The sequence below is a fragment of the Lactuca virosa genome, chromosome 3, assembly GCF_052849685.1.
Source record: "Lactuca virosa cultivar CGN04683 chromosome 3, Lactuca_virosa_CGN04683_v6, whole genome shotgun sequence".
Lineage (NCBI taxonomy): Eukaryota > Viridiplantae > Streptophyta > Magnoliopsida > Asterales > Asteraceae > Lactuca > Lactuca virosa.
The window spans coordinates 422,420,647-422,438,394 of record NC_136428.1 but is presented as its reverse complement, the minus strand read 5'-3'; the positions used below and the strand labels follow the sequence as shown (position 1 = coordinate 422,438,394).

The window sequence follows — 17,748 nt, the reverse complement described above, 5'->3', positions numbered from 1 at the left end:
CTTGTACGCCCTGCGTACAAGGCTTAGCCTTTTAACTCACCAACTTCTAGAGGTCATAACTTCTTCGTTCTGAGTCCGTCTTCGACGATCCTTATATCCACAGAAAGGTAACAAGAAGCTCTACACTTCTATCAACTCATCCTTGCCTTAATACTTCCCGAACAAAATTCTAATTTCTATAAAGGCCCAAACTGCCACTTTACGGGTATACCCTTGGGCTCCAGATCACCAACCAGACTCTCGGATCATCTAACTTATATTACCCACACCCTAATGGGTCTAAATCCCTCTTTTCCAAAGGCCCTAAGCCTTATGACACCCGATCTTCGGGTTACCGCCCCACATTAGGAAACGATTAGGAATAGAGCGTTACACAAGATCTCTATTTTTATAGAATCTCAAATGAACAATCATATATATATATATATATATATATATATATATAAGAGAGAGAGAGAGAGAGAGAGAGAGAGAGAACCATTTTAAGAGATGTTTGATATGCTTCTTATTGGGTCTTGTAAAGATTGGGTCGGACTCGATCAGATTCAAACCGTTAGATAGTACAATTAGTTGGGTCTGACTCGGTCCTATAGCTCCTAATATGCTTCTTACTAGATCTGACTCGATCAGACTTTGATTCAATCAGATCTGACTCAATCAACAACTATCAAACAATCCATTATTCTTATTATAATAATTGTTTAGATTACTAAATAATTATCATAACTGCCTAATCCAAACGGTTACATGTTAACCCCTCTTTTAAGTACTAGTTTCTAATTAATTCAATCATCGTGTGACAAATTAACAAATTAGTTTATCCTAATTGTGTTCTTGTTGTTTAGAGATTGAATTGTGCTTTATGTGTGTCATGTGTGCACTGTCCATGGAGTGGATTGAGTCTTCTAAATCTCCTCTTCTCTATCTCCCCCTTTTTATGCATATTAATGTCGTTAACTAACAATTTCAATATAATTAATATTGTTCTACTAATTGGTATACTCTCAACTTTATATAATTTCACTTGGTATCATGTTCTTTCAATTGGCGTATTTAATATTTTATATTCATTTGCATGTTTTTAAAGCATTAAGTGTTTGATTAAATTATTGTTATGCTTTCATGTGATTTTTATTGGTGTTACATATTGTTTGTGCTTACAATTTATTGATTAATTATTTTATTATATCGATGAAGGACTTTCAAAGTTTTGATTCTCAAACTGAGGAGCTCTGCCTGAGAGGAGCTTTCTGTCTCCTCTTTTTACTTCGATAAAAGGAGGAGAAAAGTGTTATAAAAAGATGATAGAAAACCACTTTAAGCTTGTGACCATTATCAATTGAAATCTTTTAAACCAGGAAGGATAGATGAAGAAAGTTTGAAATTATCAGCATGGGTGGAATCCATTTGTTGTTCGGTTTTTGTTATATGTGGTCATCTTCTTCCGCCAAAATCTCAAAAACGATAAATCATTGTTTTGGAACTCAAGATTTAAGAACAAATATCAGAAAGAGACCAAGAACTTCTTTCGAGAAAAACGAACCCAAGAACTCAAGAAGTATAGAGCAAGAACTTGTTTCCAGGAAAATGACCAAAAATGAAAAATCAAAAATCGTTTCTAGAAAAACAAACACAGGAACCCCAAATCTACATTCTGTTCATCGCCATTTTTGGAACCCATATTTAAAGTTTTGCAGGTTAAGAATGACCTAAGAAGATGACATAAAATATGACAAGAGATGTCACGGTTGCCGAAAACAAACTAAGCCTACATTAGTCGGTCATAATTCTACTCTTCAATACGATATAAAAGTTAAATGGTAAACTGACTATAAAAATTAGTTAAATAACTAAATATGCACAATAAACATAATATGTTGTCCTCTCAAATCATTAACACTAAGGTTATATATATTGCAAAATAACACTAATTCAATATTTTATGTAGTTTATTTAAATTCATAAAATAACTTCAATCCATCTTTTAAAAAAAAAAAAAGAAGATCATCATTCGTTTTAAACGAGTACAACAAAATTTTACCAAAAAATAGAATGTGTTTATTTAAACTTTCCATTTTTATTCAACTCTTCTTTTATCAATAAATCCTACAAATTTGGTTAGTATGATTTCTACATTTGTTTTAATTGAAAAATATTTAATAATCTGAGTATAAGTTACTTGTTATTAAATGTTTTAAGTTACTTGTTGCATTAACTTAAAGTTAATTAAAATAAAGTTTGATTTGAACTATAATTTAATGATAATGTTTGACTACCAATAAAAGCTTTTAATGTTTAACATTAGAAATAAAATACCAAATGCTTACACATCAAGTTATCAACCTAATGCCATTATTATTTATACTCATTATACAACCTAATATAACCATTGATCTAATTTTTACCCCCAAAACATATAAATTTACATTAGGAAAAAAAATCCCTATATATTATATCTATATTTTTCCAACATATAAAAATCTAAAGAAAGAATGAGCAAGACAAATGAAGATGAGATAAATCGGTAGTTGGACTGTCTACAATTTAATATGTTTTTTTAGACAAACATATATTTTTTTATAAAACCTTTATATGATTAAAGAACACCAACGGGCCATTTCTGCCCCACCACCCTCACAAAAAGATAGTACCAAACAACTCTGGTCAATCCCCCCCCCCCCCCCCCCCCCCCCCCCCCCCCCCCGTATACATAAAACAATATGAGCGTGGTTGTTTGTGAACTGTGATATATGGCAGACTTACAGGTGGGGTGTTGATGATGATCAAACATGGAATAACTGCAGAAACAACAAGAGAAAAAGCATAGGAAACTTTAGTACAAAGCTTCCTTTCTCTTTCATAAACTTCCATGTGTGTATTTTCAGCGTGAATTCAGTGTGTATATGAGGGTGATGAATCAATTATGACCCCACTTCATCAATGCAAAAACTAGGTGTCTACTTTCCGCTTCCAAACCTCACTCTATTTTCATCACCATCACCATCTTTACCTTGAAACAAAATCGCAAAAAAAGTGAGGTAGCCTGTTGTTCTTCCTTCTTCTTAACGTTTTTGTTTGTTCATAGTCACATCGCCATTACAAATTTCTTCCGAATTTGTGTATATAATGAGTGGATTTCGTGTTTAATCCATATGGTGATATGGGTCTCTCACGTTTTTGCTACCTTCATCATATTATAAGCTTTCTTGAAGCATAAAGATTGTGTCTTTCCTCACATTTACAGAAAATTTCGATTGGGTATTGAAATTTTATGAAAAAACATTGAAAATAAGAGATACCCAGATGGAATTATGTTTCAGAGTTCATGGGTTCGTTAGTAAATGTTGACTTTTTAAACCCTGTGTTTTGCTGACTTTTTGAGGGTTTCAGAATCTTGAAAGGAAAGATTGCATGTTTTCTAAGGTGTTGGTGATCACATTCTTCAAGTAATTTGACTTCCAATCACATTGATGAGATTGGGTTTTACTAAAATACCCAAATTGAATTAAGTTTCAAGATTCATGGGTTTTGGTAAAAATCGGGGGGTTTCAAATTCTTGAAAGGCAAGATTGCATGTCTTCTAAGGTGTTGATGATCACATTCTTCAAGTAATTCGGCACCCAATCACCTTGATGAAGAAAACCAGTTTGTAATTTTCTCAAAAGTTTGGAGTGAAATTGACAACAAAGAATATGAATCTTTTTATTTGAGGGTGTAAAGAGAAAAAGAGAAGAAGAAGAAAAAAAAAAGTGGAAAAAAGTTATGATTCCTTGCCACCTAAAGAATTCTACACTTCCTTGAACTTTACTCTGTTGTAAAGCTTGTGTTTCAAATTGGAATTTCTTGATTTTCTCTAAAGAGCATTTGCCAGCTGCATAGTTCTTGTTTGGCTCTTCTTGTTATCATCAAAGACCTCTAAATCTCAGGTACTTTCAATCAAAATCTTGCCTTCTGTAAATTAATGATTTCATTATTGCATTTGTCATGTTGTATGTTGCCTTCATTGTATACATGTTTATTTGATTAATTGTGAAATTTAAGACAAAGATGATAATGCAATCAGAAAATTAAGAAGAGCCATTAGGTATGCTATAGATTAATCCGATAAGATATATAATTATATATGAGTGTGCCTTTTTTACTTAATGCACAAAAAAAAAAAACGACTTAATTCAGAAAGCAGGGAAAGGCTTTCCCCATTAAGTTCTAACATTTTACAAATTTGCCCTCATTTTTTGTGTTTCCTTCCATATCCCCAAGTATGCCATCATTTTCTCAAATACTAATGTACATCCATTTATTTGTTTATTATAGTCTGCTACTTTAATTTTCTTTTTTCCTATTACAACATTTTGTATGCAAAAAGAAAAAAGAAAAAAAAAATCATAGGCTTGTAGCATATCCAAATACAAAAACTAATTTCACTACTATAATTAGGTCGATTTTTCAAAGTATTATGTACTAATAAGGAAAAAAACAAATAGTAAATACCATCATAGTAGCATTAAGGCTTTAGATCCAATAACACATCCTCATGTATTCGATGCATTTTTTTTATATATATCAGGCTGAGTGTCATTAGCCAAAGTTGAAGAACTCCCATTTAAAAATGGCAAAAAGATCAAAAAGACTTCACACACAACAAAATAAAGATCAAGCAGGGTGTATGTGGGGATTAATTGGTCTTTTTGACTTCCGCCATGTTCGAACCACTAGAAGGCTACTTTCAGATAGAAAGCTCGTGATCAAAGATAATGTTGGTAAGCATCTTGTTTAGTTAGAAAAAAAAAAAAAAACAAGCACACTATTGTATTCTATAATTTATGCAATAACGTTTCATTTTTTTCCCAGTTTATGCAACAAAGTGGTTTTCTATATGAAATATGCAAAACAATCAAGTGTCATTCCATAAATTTATTTATTATGCAAAAATGTTTCATTTTCTACTAATTATGCAACCATGTTTCAACCGGAGGCTACCGTTAATTATTGCATTTTTTGGTTCTAAAATGAAAGCTTCGATGCATATTTTGTATAAAAAGCTACTTTGTGTCATAAATTAGGAACGATTTTGATAAATGTGCATTTAACTTTTTCGAAATTTATTTCTAATTATGACCAAACACACTTTTTCTTGTTATATTACTAATGATTCTTGTATTTTTCATAGCTTCTGAATCTACCTCTGGAGTGAATTTGATCACGGATTCTAAAGAAAGTCATGTAAGCATTGAGGTGAGGGTATAATGTAATATTCTTGAATGTTTGCAAAATTACAATCATTCTTGATATTAGCACATTATTGATCCATGTTTATATTATGTTTTTTATTTTTATTTTCGTTTTCTTTGGTTTTTGATTATCCATACAATTCTTACATGCAATATGCTCGGTTTATTGTCTAAACCTTAGGACACTGGGGAAAGCAAGAACTCAACACTTGATGCTGTAAAGACAAGTGTGAAGGAACTCATGGAAGAAGAAATGATCAGTGAGCAAGATTCCACAGATCAAACAGAAAAAGCACCAGGCATATCTTTAAATGATCTTGAAGCTATAATGAAAGAAATCTTGATGATTTATCAGACTCGCCACAGTGATCTCGATGAAGGGCAAAATCGTAATTTTTCATTTGTTGAAGAGAAACTAAGTGCGGCAATTGAAGTGTTCATGAATGAAAAATCTAGTGAAGATCACGAGAAAACCAAAAGTTCAAAAGATTTGATCGATACGTTTCAAATGTTAACCTCAAACAAAGAATTGTTCTTAAAACTCCTTCAAGATCAAAACCCACTTTTGCTAAACGAAGACCAAGAGTCAAAGTCAAAGTCAATAACGAGCTCAATCTCATTAGAAAATGAGCCGAGCAATCGTAAACACAAAAACTTCTTTAGAAGGAGGAGCAAGTCACATGATGTTAATAGCCCTTTGAGTTCAAGTAGAATTGTCATTTTGAAGCCGAATTCTCTCGAAAACCGATTAAAAGTTGATAATAATGTTCATAGTGAAAGAATCATTTCCCATTTTTCGTTTATGGAAATTAAAAAACGGTTTAAAAACGCGATGGGAAAAGAGCAATCAAAACCAGGATGTAGTGAAAGAAGTGTTGAAGCAATTAGTGGATGGAGTTCTCCAAATCGAGACCATTTTTATACCGAAAGATTTGCTAAAAGGGTAGAAAAAAGGGTTTCAAAGTTGAGTGAAAATGATGATGTCAGGAGTCATATATCAAAGATCTATTTGGAGGCCAAGAAACATCTATCAGAGATGCTAAGCAATGGTGATGATGATGCAGAGTTGATGATGGAGAGGCTACCAAGAACTCTTGGGAAGATTCTTTCGGATACTGAAGTCAATGAGAAGAGTCAACCATGCGTAAATAGTTCCAATCTTGATGAAAATTTGAAAGTTCATGATGAACTTAATCTTGATACATTTGTGGAAGGTGACCCGTGTTCTATAATAGAAGATTCAAATCCAGAAGGTAATGTGGAAATTAGCAACATACACATAATAACAAAGTAGTTTGATTTCTATATCATAATAGCAATATGTAATGTGACATTGTTATTATGAGTAAAAAACTAAAATACATTGTCTATACCTTGCCATTATGGGTAAAGAAATGTAAATACGTTGTTATTATGGGTAAAAAAAAATTGTTGCCAATAAGTATATGAAAACTTCATCACATTGCTAAAATTAGAAAGACTTATGGCGTTGACATTTGGTTTTGGTTCTTTTGTAGAAGCCATAGAGATTGAAAAACCACAAAACCAAGAAGAAATGGAAGTCATGGATGTTTTTTGTGAACATTGTAGTTCTTCAGAAAGTGCAAATGATGAACAACATGATGAGAATGTTGAAGTATTGGATGAAGAAAGATCTCCTGAATTTTCGAGATCGGTAATATTTTCATTTCCACGTATGTTTATAGTTCAAAATTTATCTATGATTTCATTTATTAATGGGCCCCACAAAATGAAAACGTTAAACATATGGGTAGATCTTTCAAACTACATTGTATTAGTAAGAAAAAAATTAGAAGTTCAATGATGTAATAGAAAAAAAAAATGAAGATATGATGTTGTAATACACAAATAAATGTAAGTAGTTTGACATTTCTTATATTTAGCCCTGCTTTTAACGAATAAATCATTATAAAATATGGAAAAAAAATGGACAATAAAGTATTGACGGGTCAACCCGGTCCGCTTTGACCAACACTAAGCAATTATTTTATAAAATTCGACACCATTATATCATCAATTTCCATCATTAATTAAACGTTCTTTCTATTAATTTCCAGAATTCACTTGAAGAAAATGAGTTTTCATCTCCAATGAAGATTAAAGAAAATGAGTTTTCACCGGAAGAAAAATTGAGACCAAGTCCTGTATCTGTTCTTGAGCCACTAATTTCAGACAATGAAATCAGCCCTGCAAACACCACCTCTAGATATGGTAAGCAACCACCTTTTCTACTTTGCTATTGCTACTAATATAAGCAGTGTAATTAATTTTTACCTTACATTTATTTACCTATAATAGCAGTATTATGAGTAAAGAAAGTGTAAATGTGTTGCGATTATGAGTAAATAAATGTAAATATGTTGTTATTATGACTAAAGTTCATTCCCTATTGAAAGAAACATTGAGTTACCAAACTTTCTTTGCTAAACTAACATCGGTATAAACTTTTACAGTCGATGTTGCAATCCAACCACTCTGCATTCAATTTCAAGATCAAGAAACATGTTCAAGAAACTGTCTTGAGAATCAAGAATCCGCATTTGAATACATTGAAGCCGTGTTATTAGCTTCCGATCTCAACTGGGATGAATTTGAAAAAAGATGGCTTTCATCACTCCAAATACTCGATTCATCTTTATTCCACGAAGTAGAAATCTTTTCCAATCGACCCTCTCATGACCAATTACTCCTCTTCGATTCAACCAATGAAATTCTCCAGGAGGTATGCGACTGTTACCTCGATTTCATCAAAATAAGAATTCAATCGGTTCCCAAAGGCGTGAATTTGATAAATGAAATATGGGAAAGAATTGAATTGAATCAAAGAAGCAACTATCCACTATCTTTGGATCATATTGTAAAGAAAGATCTGGGGATTTCAAGAACATGGATGGATCTTCGGCCGGACTCTCGAGAAATAGTGTTTGAAATCGATGATTCAATCTTTGAAGAAATTATGGACGATACCCTTTTGGACTTAATTGATGATTATATCGATTATGAAAGTTGACACCACGAAAAAATTTGGGATAAAATCATGAAAAGGTTTGTTATTGGAGTTTTTCTAACTACTAGAATTACATTAGTGATCATGTAGAGTTTGGTGTGTTTGAGTGTATGTGTGTGTTTTGGTTTTTTTGTTTGTTGATATATATTTTCTTATTGGTTACTTCGACATGGTAGTTTGTAGTTATAAACTATATAAATGGGATTTCCCATTCCAACTAAATAATGCTTGAGTTTTTATTTTTATAGTATTCACGAAGGAAAAGGAAAATGAAACTAGTATGTTGATATGAAACCATTTTAATGTATAATTTGTTTTGTTGTGAATTTTATCTCTGTTTCTCTTGTAATTTTGTATAAAGACAAAAATGCAAAAATGGTCCCTGTGGTTTGTCATTTTTTGTGGATATGGTCCAAACCTTTTAAAAATTGGATTTCTGGTCCTTATTGAGAGGTTTGTTTGTGGAACAAGTCCCTGGAGTTAACTTATGTTTGTTTGTGGCTGTTAAACCCCTCACGTGCATTGCACACGAGGGCATAAATGTCTTTTTACTTGAGGGACCATTTTTACAATTCCTGAACTAATATATAGAGACTTCCCCAACGTTCAAGTTCTTCCCCAAACGTTGTTCTGTAACTTTCAAGTTGTTCTTCCTTCTCTCATCTCTCTTTGTTAACGGCCGTCTTGTCAGTTAATTACACGATGGTTCTCTATTTTTGTGGTAAGTTTGCTGTTGTTAAATGCTCATGGACACCGAAGAACCCAGGCAGACGTTTCTATGCTTGCCCTCAAAAGGTAAAGAAATCCGTTTGCACCCATTTTGATTTGTAATCAAATAACATTTGTTATTTTCCCCTTTTTGAAGGATTATGCTTGTCGCTTCATCGGATGGGTTGATTCCCCCATGTGTGAAAGGTCTAAAGTCATTATTCCTGGACTATTGAGAAATATGAACCGAATGCAAGCTTGGTGCACAGCTCTAAAGATTCTGTTGTTGGCTAGTTGGGTGTTTTTTGTGATTTTGTTCATAAGGTCTGTTTAGGTTTAGGTAATAGGGCAATGGGGTGGGTTTTTTTTGTTGAAGATCGATAAAAGTGTGGTTTTTGGGTGGATTAATGGTTTTTGGTACTTTGACCTAGGTTCTTTGTAGTTGTTTGTAAGGTCAAAGTAAGTTGTTTATGTAGTTCAGTTCTTCCTGATATAAATATGAATTTTATGGAATTGCTTATGTTGTTTGTAAGGTTCTTTGTAGTTTTTTGTAAGGTGAAAGAAAGGTTAATGTGAATAATTGACTGTAATTACATAATACACAACAATAACCAAAAACCATAATAACCAAGGTTGCAATTACATAATAGACTACAAGCATATAGTGCAATTACATTATCCCAAAATATGCAACCATATATATGTTCTAATACTTATCATACTAATGAAAACCAAAATAACCATAAGTCATAAGTTTTTTAACATCAAAACACTTCCAAAAGTAGCAAATAACATCTGCCAAAAGAAACACAACCTTGATCTTCAACTTCCACCTCTTTGACCTTTGCATGTCCTTGAGTTGTGACCTTTGTTTTTGCATTTTGCACATATTACACTGACATATTTCCTTGTTAATTTTTGAACTCCATCAGGACCAACTTTCCAACCTTCTTCCTGACTTACACCATGAGTACCACTCTGACTTTGACTCCCTCTTTGACTTTGACTCAATTTTTCATCCTCACTTTTCTTCCTCTTCTTTGTAGGCCTACCTGGTTGCTTATGATGTATTGGAGGGATAAGTGTGGTGGGACACAAACTTTTAGGCTACATTATTCTTCCTTTTATGGGCTCTACCTTATAGGAATATGCATTCTTCCATGTATCCAACCAGTATACCTTATTGACCCACCTATAAATGTCACCAATATCCTCTGAGTTCTTGGTCATTTCATAAAGGGTTGCAATGGCATGTTTACAGGGGATGCCTATTAGCTCCCACTTCCTGCAAGTACATGTGTTGTTCCTAACATCTACAACATGTTGATCTTACCATGCCCCAGTGACTTGGTATTTCTCACCCCCATTCCACCTAGCAATGTAATGTGATGCATGAGACTTGTTTACATCCAATATGGTTGTTGAAGTGGGTGTTAAAGGCCCTTTTGCCTTGTCCATCACCTTCATAACATTACAGATTCTCTTCATCAAGTATTGTCTAATATACTCCAAACAACCTATGATAGGCTTATCTCTTCCCTCTATTATCTTGCTGTTAAATACCTCACAAAGGTTGTTTAACAGTATATCAGAGATTACTCTGCCTGTTAAAAAGAATGACATATTGTTTTAAGTACAAGTCCACATTTAACATATAGTAATTTATGGTAAGTTATGTACCTGTAAAATGGCTTCTTGCCAGTGTTTTGGAGGAATCTTTCTAAGCCATTCACATGCCTCCTTGTTATAGTTGGTAAATTCTCTCATGCAATGTTCAAATTCAGGTACAGTGGTTGCAGTTGCACATCTCCATAAATGATCCTTGTACTCTTTCAATTTCCATTTCACTCTCATGTTCTGATGTATGTGCCTGAGACAATACCTGTGCTCAGCACATGGGAATAGTTGGGCTATTGCTGGGATTAAACCCTAATACAATAACAAAAATTAAGTATTTAGTTTATATAATAATAAGTAATTAATAATACAAGTTAGAAAGAGATACCTTTTGTCGATCTGTGATAAAAGTAAAGTTTGAGTTTGAACCAAGATCCAAGTCTTCTCCTAAACACTGCAAGAACCATATCCAACTACTTTTGTTCTCTGTCTCAACAATGGCATAAGCAAGGGGGTAAATACCATTGTTAGAGTCCAACCCAACTGCTGTTAGAACCTGACCAGGAAATGGTCCTTTCATATGCACACCATCGAAACCCAAAAGATCCCTGAGGCCAGCCTTAAAACCTTTTTTCAGGGGACCTAAGCAAATGTAGATTCTTTTAAACCTCCTCGTTGGGTTTGATGGGTTTTGTTCACTGTAAACATCAATCTTGACAGTTGTGTCAACATTGGTTGCTTGCAATTCAAGGACATAGTCCCTCAAGATCTCATATTGTTTCGTATAGTCACCTTCCACGATCTTAGTTGCAATAGCCTTGGCCCTAAATACTTTGTCAATAGAAACACCAACCTCGAAGTCCTTTTGAAGTTGTTCCTGCAATGCTCGAAGAGGAATCCCTGGATTCGTGTCGATTTGGTCCATGATTCGCTTGGATATAAAAGTAGCAGTGCAAGCTCTAATCTTCCTACTTTGAAGGCAAGTATGGTTGTCATTTAATGTCCTTACAAACCAAGGAGATTCTGTGTTTGACCTAGAAGCATGAAGGAACCAACTACAGTTTACTTTTTCTGAATTTACCTCTTTGCCCTTGCTTTTATTTTTGGTATTAAGGCCCACCACCCCACTTGCATTCATGACAGGGACTACGCCTCTACACAATGCCCGAAGTCTAAGCTTGTCATTCTTTTTATAATATAAATTCCTCCTAGTTTCTAATGCGTGCATGTCAATTTTTTCTTTCAAATCTTTCTTTGATTTAAACTTTTGCCCCACATAAAAACTGGCCTTATGGACATTGCCAAGACTGCATTTTTTCTCCTTAGCCAAATTCTTAAGAACACATCTTCTTTTCCTTTCATCTTCTGACCCTTCATCTAAAGAATCCCATCTATCATTGTCAATGACTTCTATGTCCTCATGTTCATCATTTGTCCCAACCCCATTATGAAACCCATCCATTTGAACACAACCATCATCCTTATCAAGATTGAGGTTAAAGTCAGTCATATCCACCTCCACTTCTGATACATTGTTTTCATCATCAACAAGTTCATCATACTGTTCTTCTGATTGTTGCCCAAGATCATCACTGTCAGCAGACTTTTCATGTTCAGACTGATGGTCTTCAACATTCTCATCTTCTGGTGGTTGATAATGTTCTCCATCAATAGGATCAAAGTGATCATGAGAAAAGTTCTCATAATGAAAGTCATCATAATCAAAGTTATCATGGTAACCACCTTGATCTTGTACCACATCATCCATGTTAGCATGCTCAGCATCTTGATCTTGTACCACATCATCCATGTTAGCATGCTCACCAGCTTGATCTTGTACCACATCATCTAATTTAGGATTCTCACCACTATACACTTCAATGACCTTGTTATCTCCAATATATTGAGCCAAATTCAAGACATCATTATCATTCCCTAAAGCTCTAAGACCAAAATCCAAGTCTTCATGAGGAATCCTAAAATGGTAATATATTACTGGGGGTACAGAGTAACCTAGCTCTAGCATCATTGCGTCTAGTTCATGAACTGAGAACTCATCAATGTCTACTAAATCAATATATCGCACTTCACCTTTAACATATTTTGTGTTTGGAAGCTTGGTAAAATTTCCACCATGGTGTAGCTTTATGGTGAACATTGTTGGTACACGCTCTACAAGATACAAAAAACATTAAGTAAAAAATTATCAGATGTTTGTATTTTTGGCTATGTTCTTCAGATCATCAAGAAACCCAACAAAATTTCGTAAACAGAGGAGAAGTGAAACTAACCATATTCATTTGTGATGTCATACGTCTCGCCTTTTGGCCTAATCGCCCACATTACGAACACCATTTACAGTTGAAAAGCAAAAACAAGTAAACACCTTGGACCAAATCTTGATTAGGGTTTTTGCGTTCAAAATGAATGACGAAGAAGATGGAAGTGTAAGAGATAACTAAATATTTTGTGTGTAATATGGCGCTAATACGGTAACAAGTGGGTTTATTTCAGGAATTGTAAAAATGGTCCCTCAAGTAAAAAGACATTTATGCCCTCGTGTGTAATGCACGTGAGGGGTTTAACAACCACAAACAAACGGGAGTTAACTCCAGGGACTTGTTCCACAAACAAACCTCTCAATAAGGACCAGAAATCCAATTTTTAAAAGGTTTGGACCATATCCACAAAAAATGACAAACCACAGGGACCATTTTTGCATTTTTGTCTTGTATAAATATAACCAAAATGACCTTCACATGTCGAATTTTGCAGGTTTCAACCTTAGGTTGAACGTTGTTTAAAAAAATTGTTATACAATGTTTTTGTATATGGTTTGATTTTAGTTAGATATTGTGCCTTGGGAACCTTAACAGTGGAAGTGTAAATAAATTGGATATGATGTATATGGTGATTTTTATATTTGAAATGATTGTATTAAAATTTTGGTTGTGACGACTTTAAGTGGGAATATCGTTATAGGTCAGTGGAATCGAGGTAAAGGGAAATGGTTGGATCGTTAACAAGACATTTGTATTTTTCTACGAGTTATAAGACTATTATTTTATGATGTTTAAATCTTATTGGAAACTATACGTACGACTTTTGATAAAATCTTAAGTATTATTTTAGTTTGGAAATCCTACAATTTCAATACGTTTGTAAACTAAATGGTATATTGTAGAAATCAAGTTGAAGGGACGACAATTATGTAAATCGAGTGAAAGTTATGTGGCAATTATGGGGAAAATGACTCTTAAGGGTAATTAACTTTCGCGTTTGTACTCATTTGGTCCCTTTCCTTTTTTTTGTATTCAATATACCATCGAACTAGTTGTTTACGTTCACCATAACCCTTTTGACCGGCTTTTAACCTGTGATAGCCGGTCAAAGGGTTATGGTGAACACAAACAACAAGTTCGATGGTATATTGAGTACAAAAAAAAAGGAAAGGGACCAAATGAGAACAAACTCAACAGTTGGTTACCCTCCTGAATCATTTTCCCTGAAAAGTTAAATGAAATTAAAGTTGCAAAATTATCAAAGACTGCAACCTTCTTTGGCTATAACGTATTATATGAAGAGCGTTTCAAAGGGGTAAACTCGTTAAAACATGGTCTATGCTATGCTTACTGTGGTTAGCTGTCAACACCTCTCTGCAAAAGGATATGACTGTGTATGAGAGGTATATTTATCAGCATAAACGTTTACCTTAAGGTATATTATGGTGATGTGTCTACAAAAGCAGCATGATATTGTACATATTGATGTTGTATCTTATCCCATGAATTTGATCTTAAAGCTAAGTAAACTCAAAAATCACAGCACTTGTGATTCCACTCGTTTGTAGACTTGTCTAGAATCCATGATACGATAAATCATTTGATTGGCAATATAAATGTAGTCATGAAATGCGCCTGCTTAGTCAAGATTCCCCTAATAAATATTCAAGTGCATTACAAAGTTGTACATGTATGAATAGTGTTCTTTCGTGGGTTATGCTTTGAAGAGAAGCAAGAATGAATATCATAAAGTCATTAATATCAGTAAGAGATGACGTGGAATTTGCTGTAAATGAGTAAAGGGAAAATGATTCAGGAGGGTAACCAACTGTTGAGTTCGTTCTCATTTGGTCCCTTTCCTTTTTTTTGTACTCAATATACCATCGAACTTGTTGTTTGTGTTCACCATAACCCTTTGACCGGCTATCACAGGTCAAAAGCCGATCAAAAGGGTTATGGTGAACGCAAACAACAAGTTCGATGGTATATTGAATACAAAAAGAAGGAAAGGGACCAAATGAGTACAAATGCAAAAGTTAATTACCCTCAAGAGTCATTTTCCCGGCAATTATGTGAATCAAGTGAAGGTTATGAACAATGAACAAAGTAAGCATTTTTTTTTCGAAGAGGCTTGAATGTGTATGTTCATAAGGAGATTTCTTGAGGGGGAAATGGTATAAAGAAAGCTCAAACCGAATATAGATATTTGAAGATTTTAATGAGTTAGAGTGTAACATCCCAAAAATCATAATAAAAATTTTCGTTTTTAAAACCCTTTAATAATCCATAAACCATACAAAAACATTATTTTCAAGAACATAGTCAAAATCAAAGTTTCCCAAAATCATCAATCAACAAAATATCCAAGGATGATGTGCACAATCACGCATTCGCCTTGTCCGTATCCTCTTATGTACTTGAAACCATGAAATCAAATTGTAAGTTAAATCTTAGTGAGTTACCCCAAAATACCCCACACAATAAAACATATACAAATGTTCATGTTGGGCCTTGGTCATCGGACTGGATTACTCCCGGCCGACAGTTATCAGACTGGATAGCCCTGCATACTAGGTCATCGGACTAGATTACCCTCGGGTCCATAGTCATCGGACTGGATTGCCCCTGGTTTGTTGGCTTATAGCACGGAGCAGTAAAGCCTCAACTCAACTATACTATGTCGACATATGCAACAGATAAACATATAACAAGTATAGGTATTCATATGGATCTACCAAGCTAATAGATCACTACATTATAGTAACATCATATATACCAGGATACATAACACAACCTAGTGGGTTGGTATTGGTGCCTTTGACCCACGAGTACAGTGAGGAAAACTCACCTCAAAGTCCGAAAGATAGTTGAACTGATCACTGCTCCAAACACCGACTCCACAAGTCGCCTATATAATAAACAGTGACCGAGCCTCAATATACTACTCAAATCACTCAATTTGACCTAAAGTCAAACTTAGTCAAAGTCAACAGCCAACGATCAAAGTCAACATCCAAAATTCACCTAGCTAGTCATCACGTCGTGACTATCTATTAGTCACATCATGACCTTAATAAAACAAAATAGTCGCGATCTTCCAGAGTCACGTCGTGACACCCAAGTGCTTACGTTGTGACGACGCTCTAGACAGAAATGAGCTATAAGCTCTTAATACATTAAGCCTTATAATACAGACCTTCCAGAAGCCTTCCTCTATCCTAGAACACCATAAAAATCGTAGGTTTTTGGACATGCATGTCCAAACACAAGCAAGGGCAAAACAAGGGAAGAATGCGGTTAGGATCTCATGCAAGGGTCCTAAAACCTAACCATACTTCAAATCCAACACTTATTTCATCAAAGGGACACTAGAGATCTATAAAGTTGGCAACTTTATGGATCCCCATCACTAAATCAATCCTAGACATGAAAGATGGTGCATCAAAACCTAGATCTAAGCTTATAGACTCATAAAGCATTGAACTTGGAAACTTACAGGGGTCCAGAAGGTGTGAAAATGGATAATGGTGAAGCTTGAATGTTGACTTGATGCACAAATCTCTATCTCTCCTTCTTCTTGGCTAGAAAACACCCAAATGATCTCAAAATAAACTATGGAGGATTAAGGTTTCAAGGGGGTGTTAGGAGGTGATGGAGGCTGAAGGTGGGCTAACCCTAGCCCTCACTTCCTTTAAATACGGAAAAATTCCCTGAAATTAGGGTTTGGCTCGCAACTAATTAACGCCATGACTCATAAGTGGTCACATTGTGAGTTCTAAAGTCATACACGCTTTTAAGAGGCCACGTCACGACGTGACATGTAAGCTCTCACATTGTGACCTAGGTTTAAGCCAAAACTTAGTTTAATGAATTAATAAATGATAACCTGAACTGGGTGTTACAATTCTCCCCTACTAGAATCAGACTTTGTCCTCGAAGTCCGATGCTGCGAATAAATCGGGATAATGCTCATGCCTCTCCGCCTCGAGTTCACACGTCCACTCGAAACCCTTCCGATATTGGCACTGGACATTGAAAAAAGGTACTACCTTGTTGCGCAAGGCCTTCGTCTTCCTGTCTACAATCGCTACCGGTCTCTCCACATAATTCAGGCGCTCATCGACCTGAATGTCATCCAAGGGAACCACCACTGAATCTTCATTCGTACACTTCTGAAGCTGAGAACCATGGAAAGTGTTGTGAGTCTGACCAAGCTCATTAGGTATATCCAATCGATAGGCCACCTTTCCTACTCTGGCCACTACTCGGAACGGTCTGATAAATTGGGGACCCAACTTTCCCATCTTCCTGAAGCATATAACACCCTTCCAGTGTGATACCTTCAGCAAAACCATATCTCCCACCTGAAACTCTAACTCAGATCGTCATCTGTCGGCATAACTCTTATGTCGGCTCTAGGCCGTTTGTAATATATATCTGATCTGATGGATGAGCTCTGTCATTTGGAGGACCACCTCACTCCTCCCCATAAACTTGTGGTCGACATCTCTCCAATAAACTGGTGTACAACAATTCCTCCTATAGAGAAGCTCGTACGTGTTGGGTTATGAGCATTACATAAATCTGATGGTGCACATGCAAAACCTAATGTTTGGATCTAGTTTTTCTAATTGTACATGCAATAATTGTCCAAGACTTGAAAACCCTAATCTAGCATACAATAAAATTGAAACCTACATTTAATGAAGAGTTAAGATATTACCTTTGATTGTAGCTTGAAGATCTTGAGATTTTGAGAACTTTAGCACCTCAAGTGTGATGCCTCTAGTAGATCACAAACACCAAAGCAATTGGAGAATGCAAGAGAGAGAGAGGGAGAGGGCACAAAGTCGGCTCTAGTAATCCTTCTAGGGTTTCTGGT

The 17,748-nt window shown here is 34.9% G+C and overlaps 1 protein-coding gene across 3 annotated transcripts; it reads left to right on the top strand.

Moving 5' to 3' along the window:
* Positions 1 to 2,739: 2,739 nt before the first annotated feature.
* TRM15 (GPI-anchored adhesin-like protein, putative (DUF3741)) lies at positions 2,740 to 8,509 on the top strand. 3 transcript variants are annotated; one of them, XM_079087086.1, is made up of 7 exons: positions 2,740 to 3,926; positions 4,568 to 4,760; positions 5,171 to 5,223; positions 5,413 to 6,484; positions 6,749 to 6,906; positions 7,310 to 7,463; positions 7,706 to 8,509. In XM_079087086.1, the coding sequence occupies exons 2-7, from the start codon at positions 4,610 to 4,612 to the stop codon at positions 8,260 to 8,262; spliced, it is 2,145 nt and encodes a 714-aa protein (XP_078943212.1). In that variant the 5' UTR covers positions 2,740 to 3,926; positions 4,568 to 4,609; the 3' UTR covers positions 8,263 to 8,509. The 3 variants fall into 3 exon arrangements, with proteins under 3 accessions (XP_078943212.1, XP_078943211.1, XP_078943210.1); XM_079087085.1 differs by having other exon boundaries at positions 5,171 to 5,235; positions 6,752 to 6,906; XM_079087084.1 differs by having other exon boundaries at positions 5,171 to 5,235.
* The last annotated feature ends 9,239 nt before the right edge of the window (positions 8,510 to 17,748 follow it).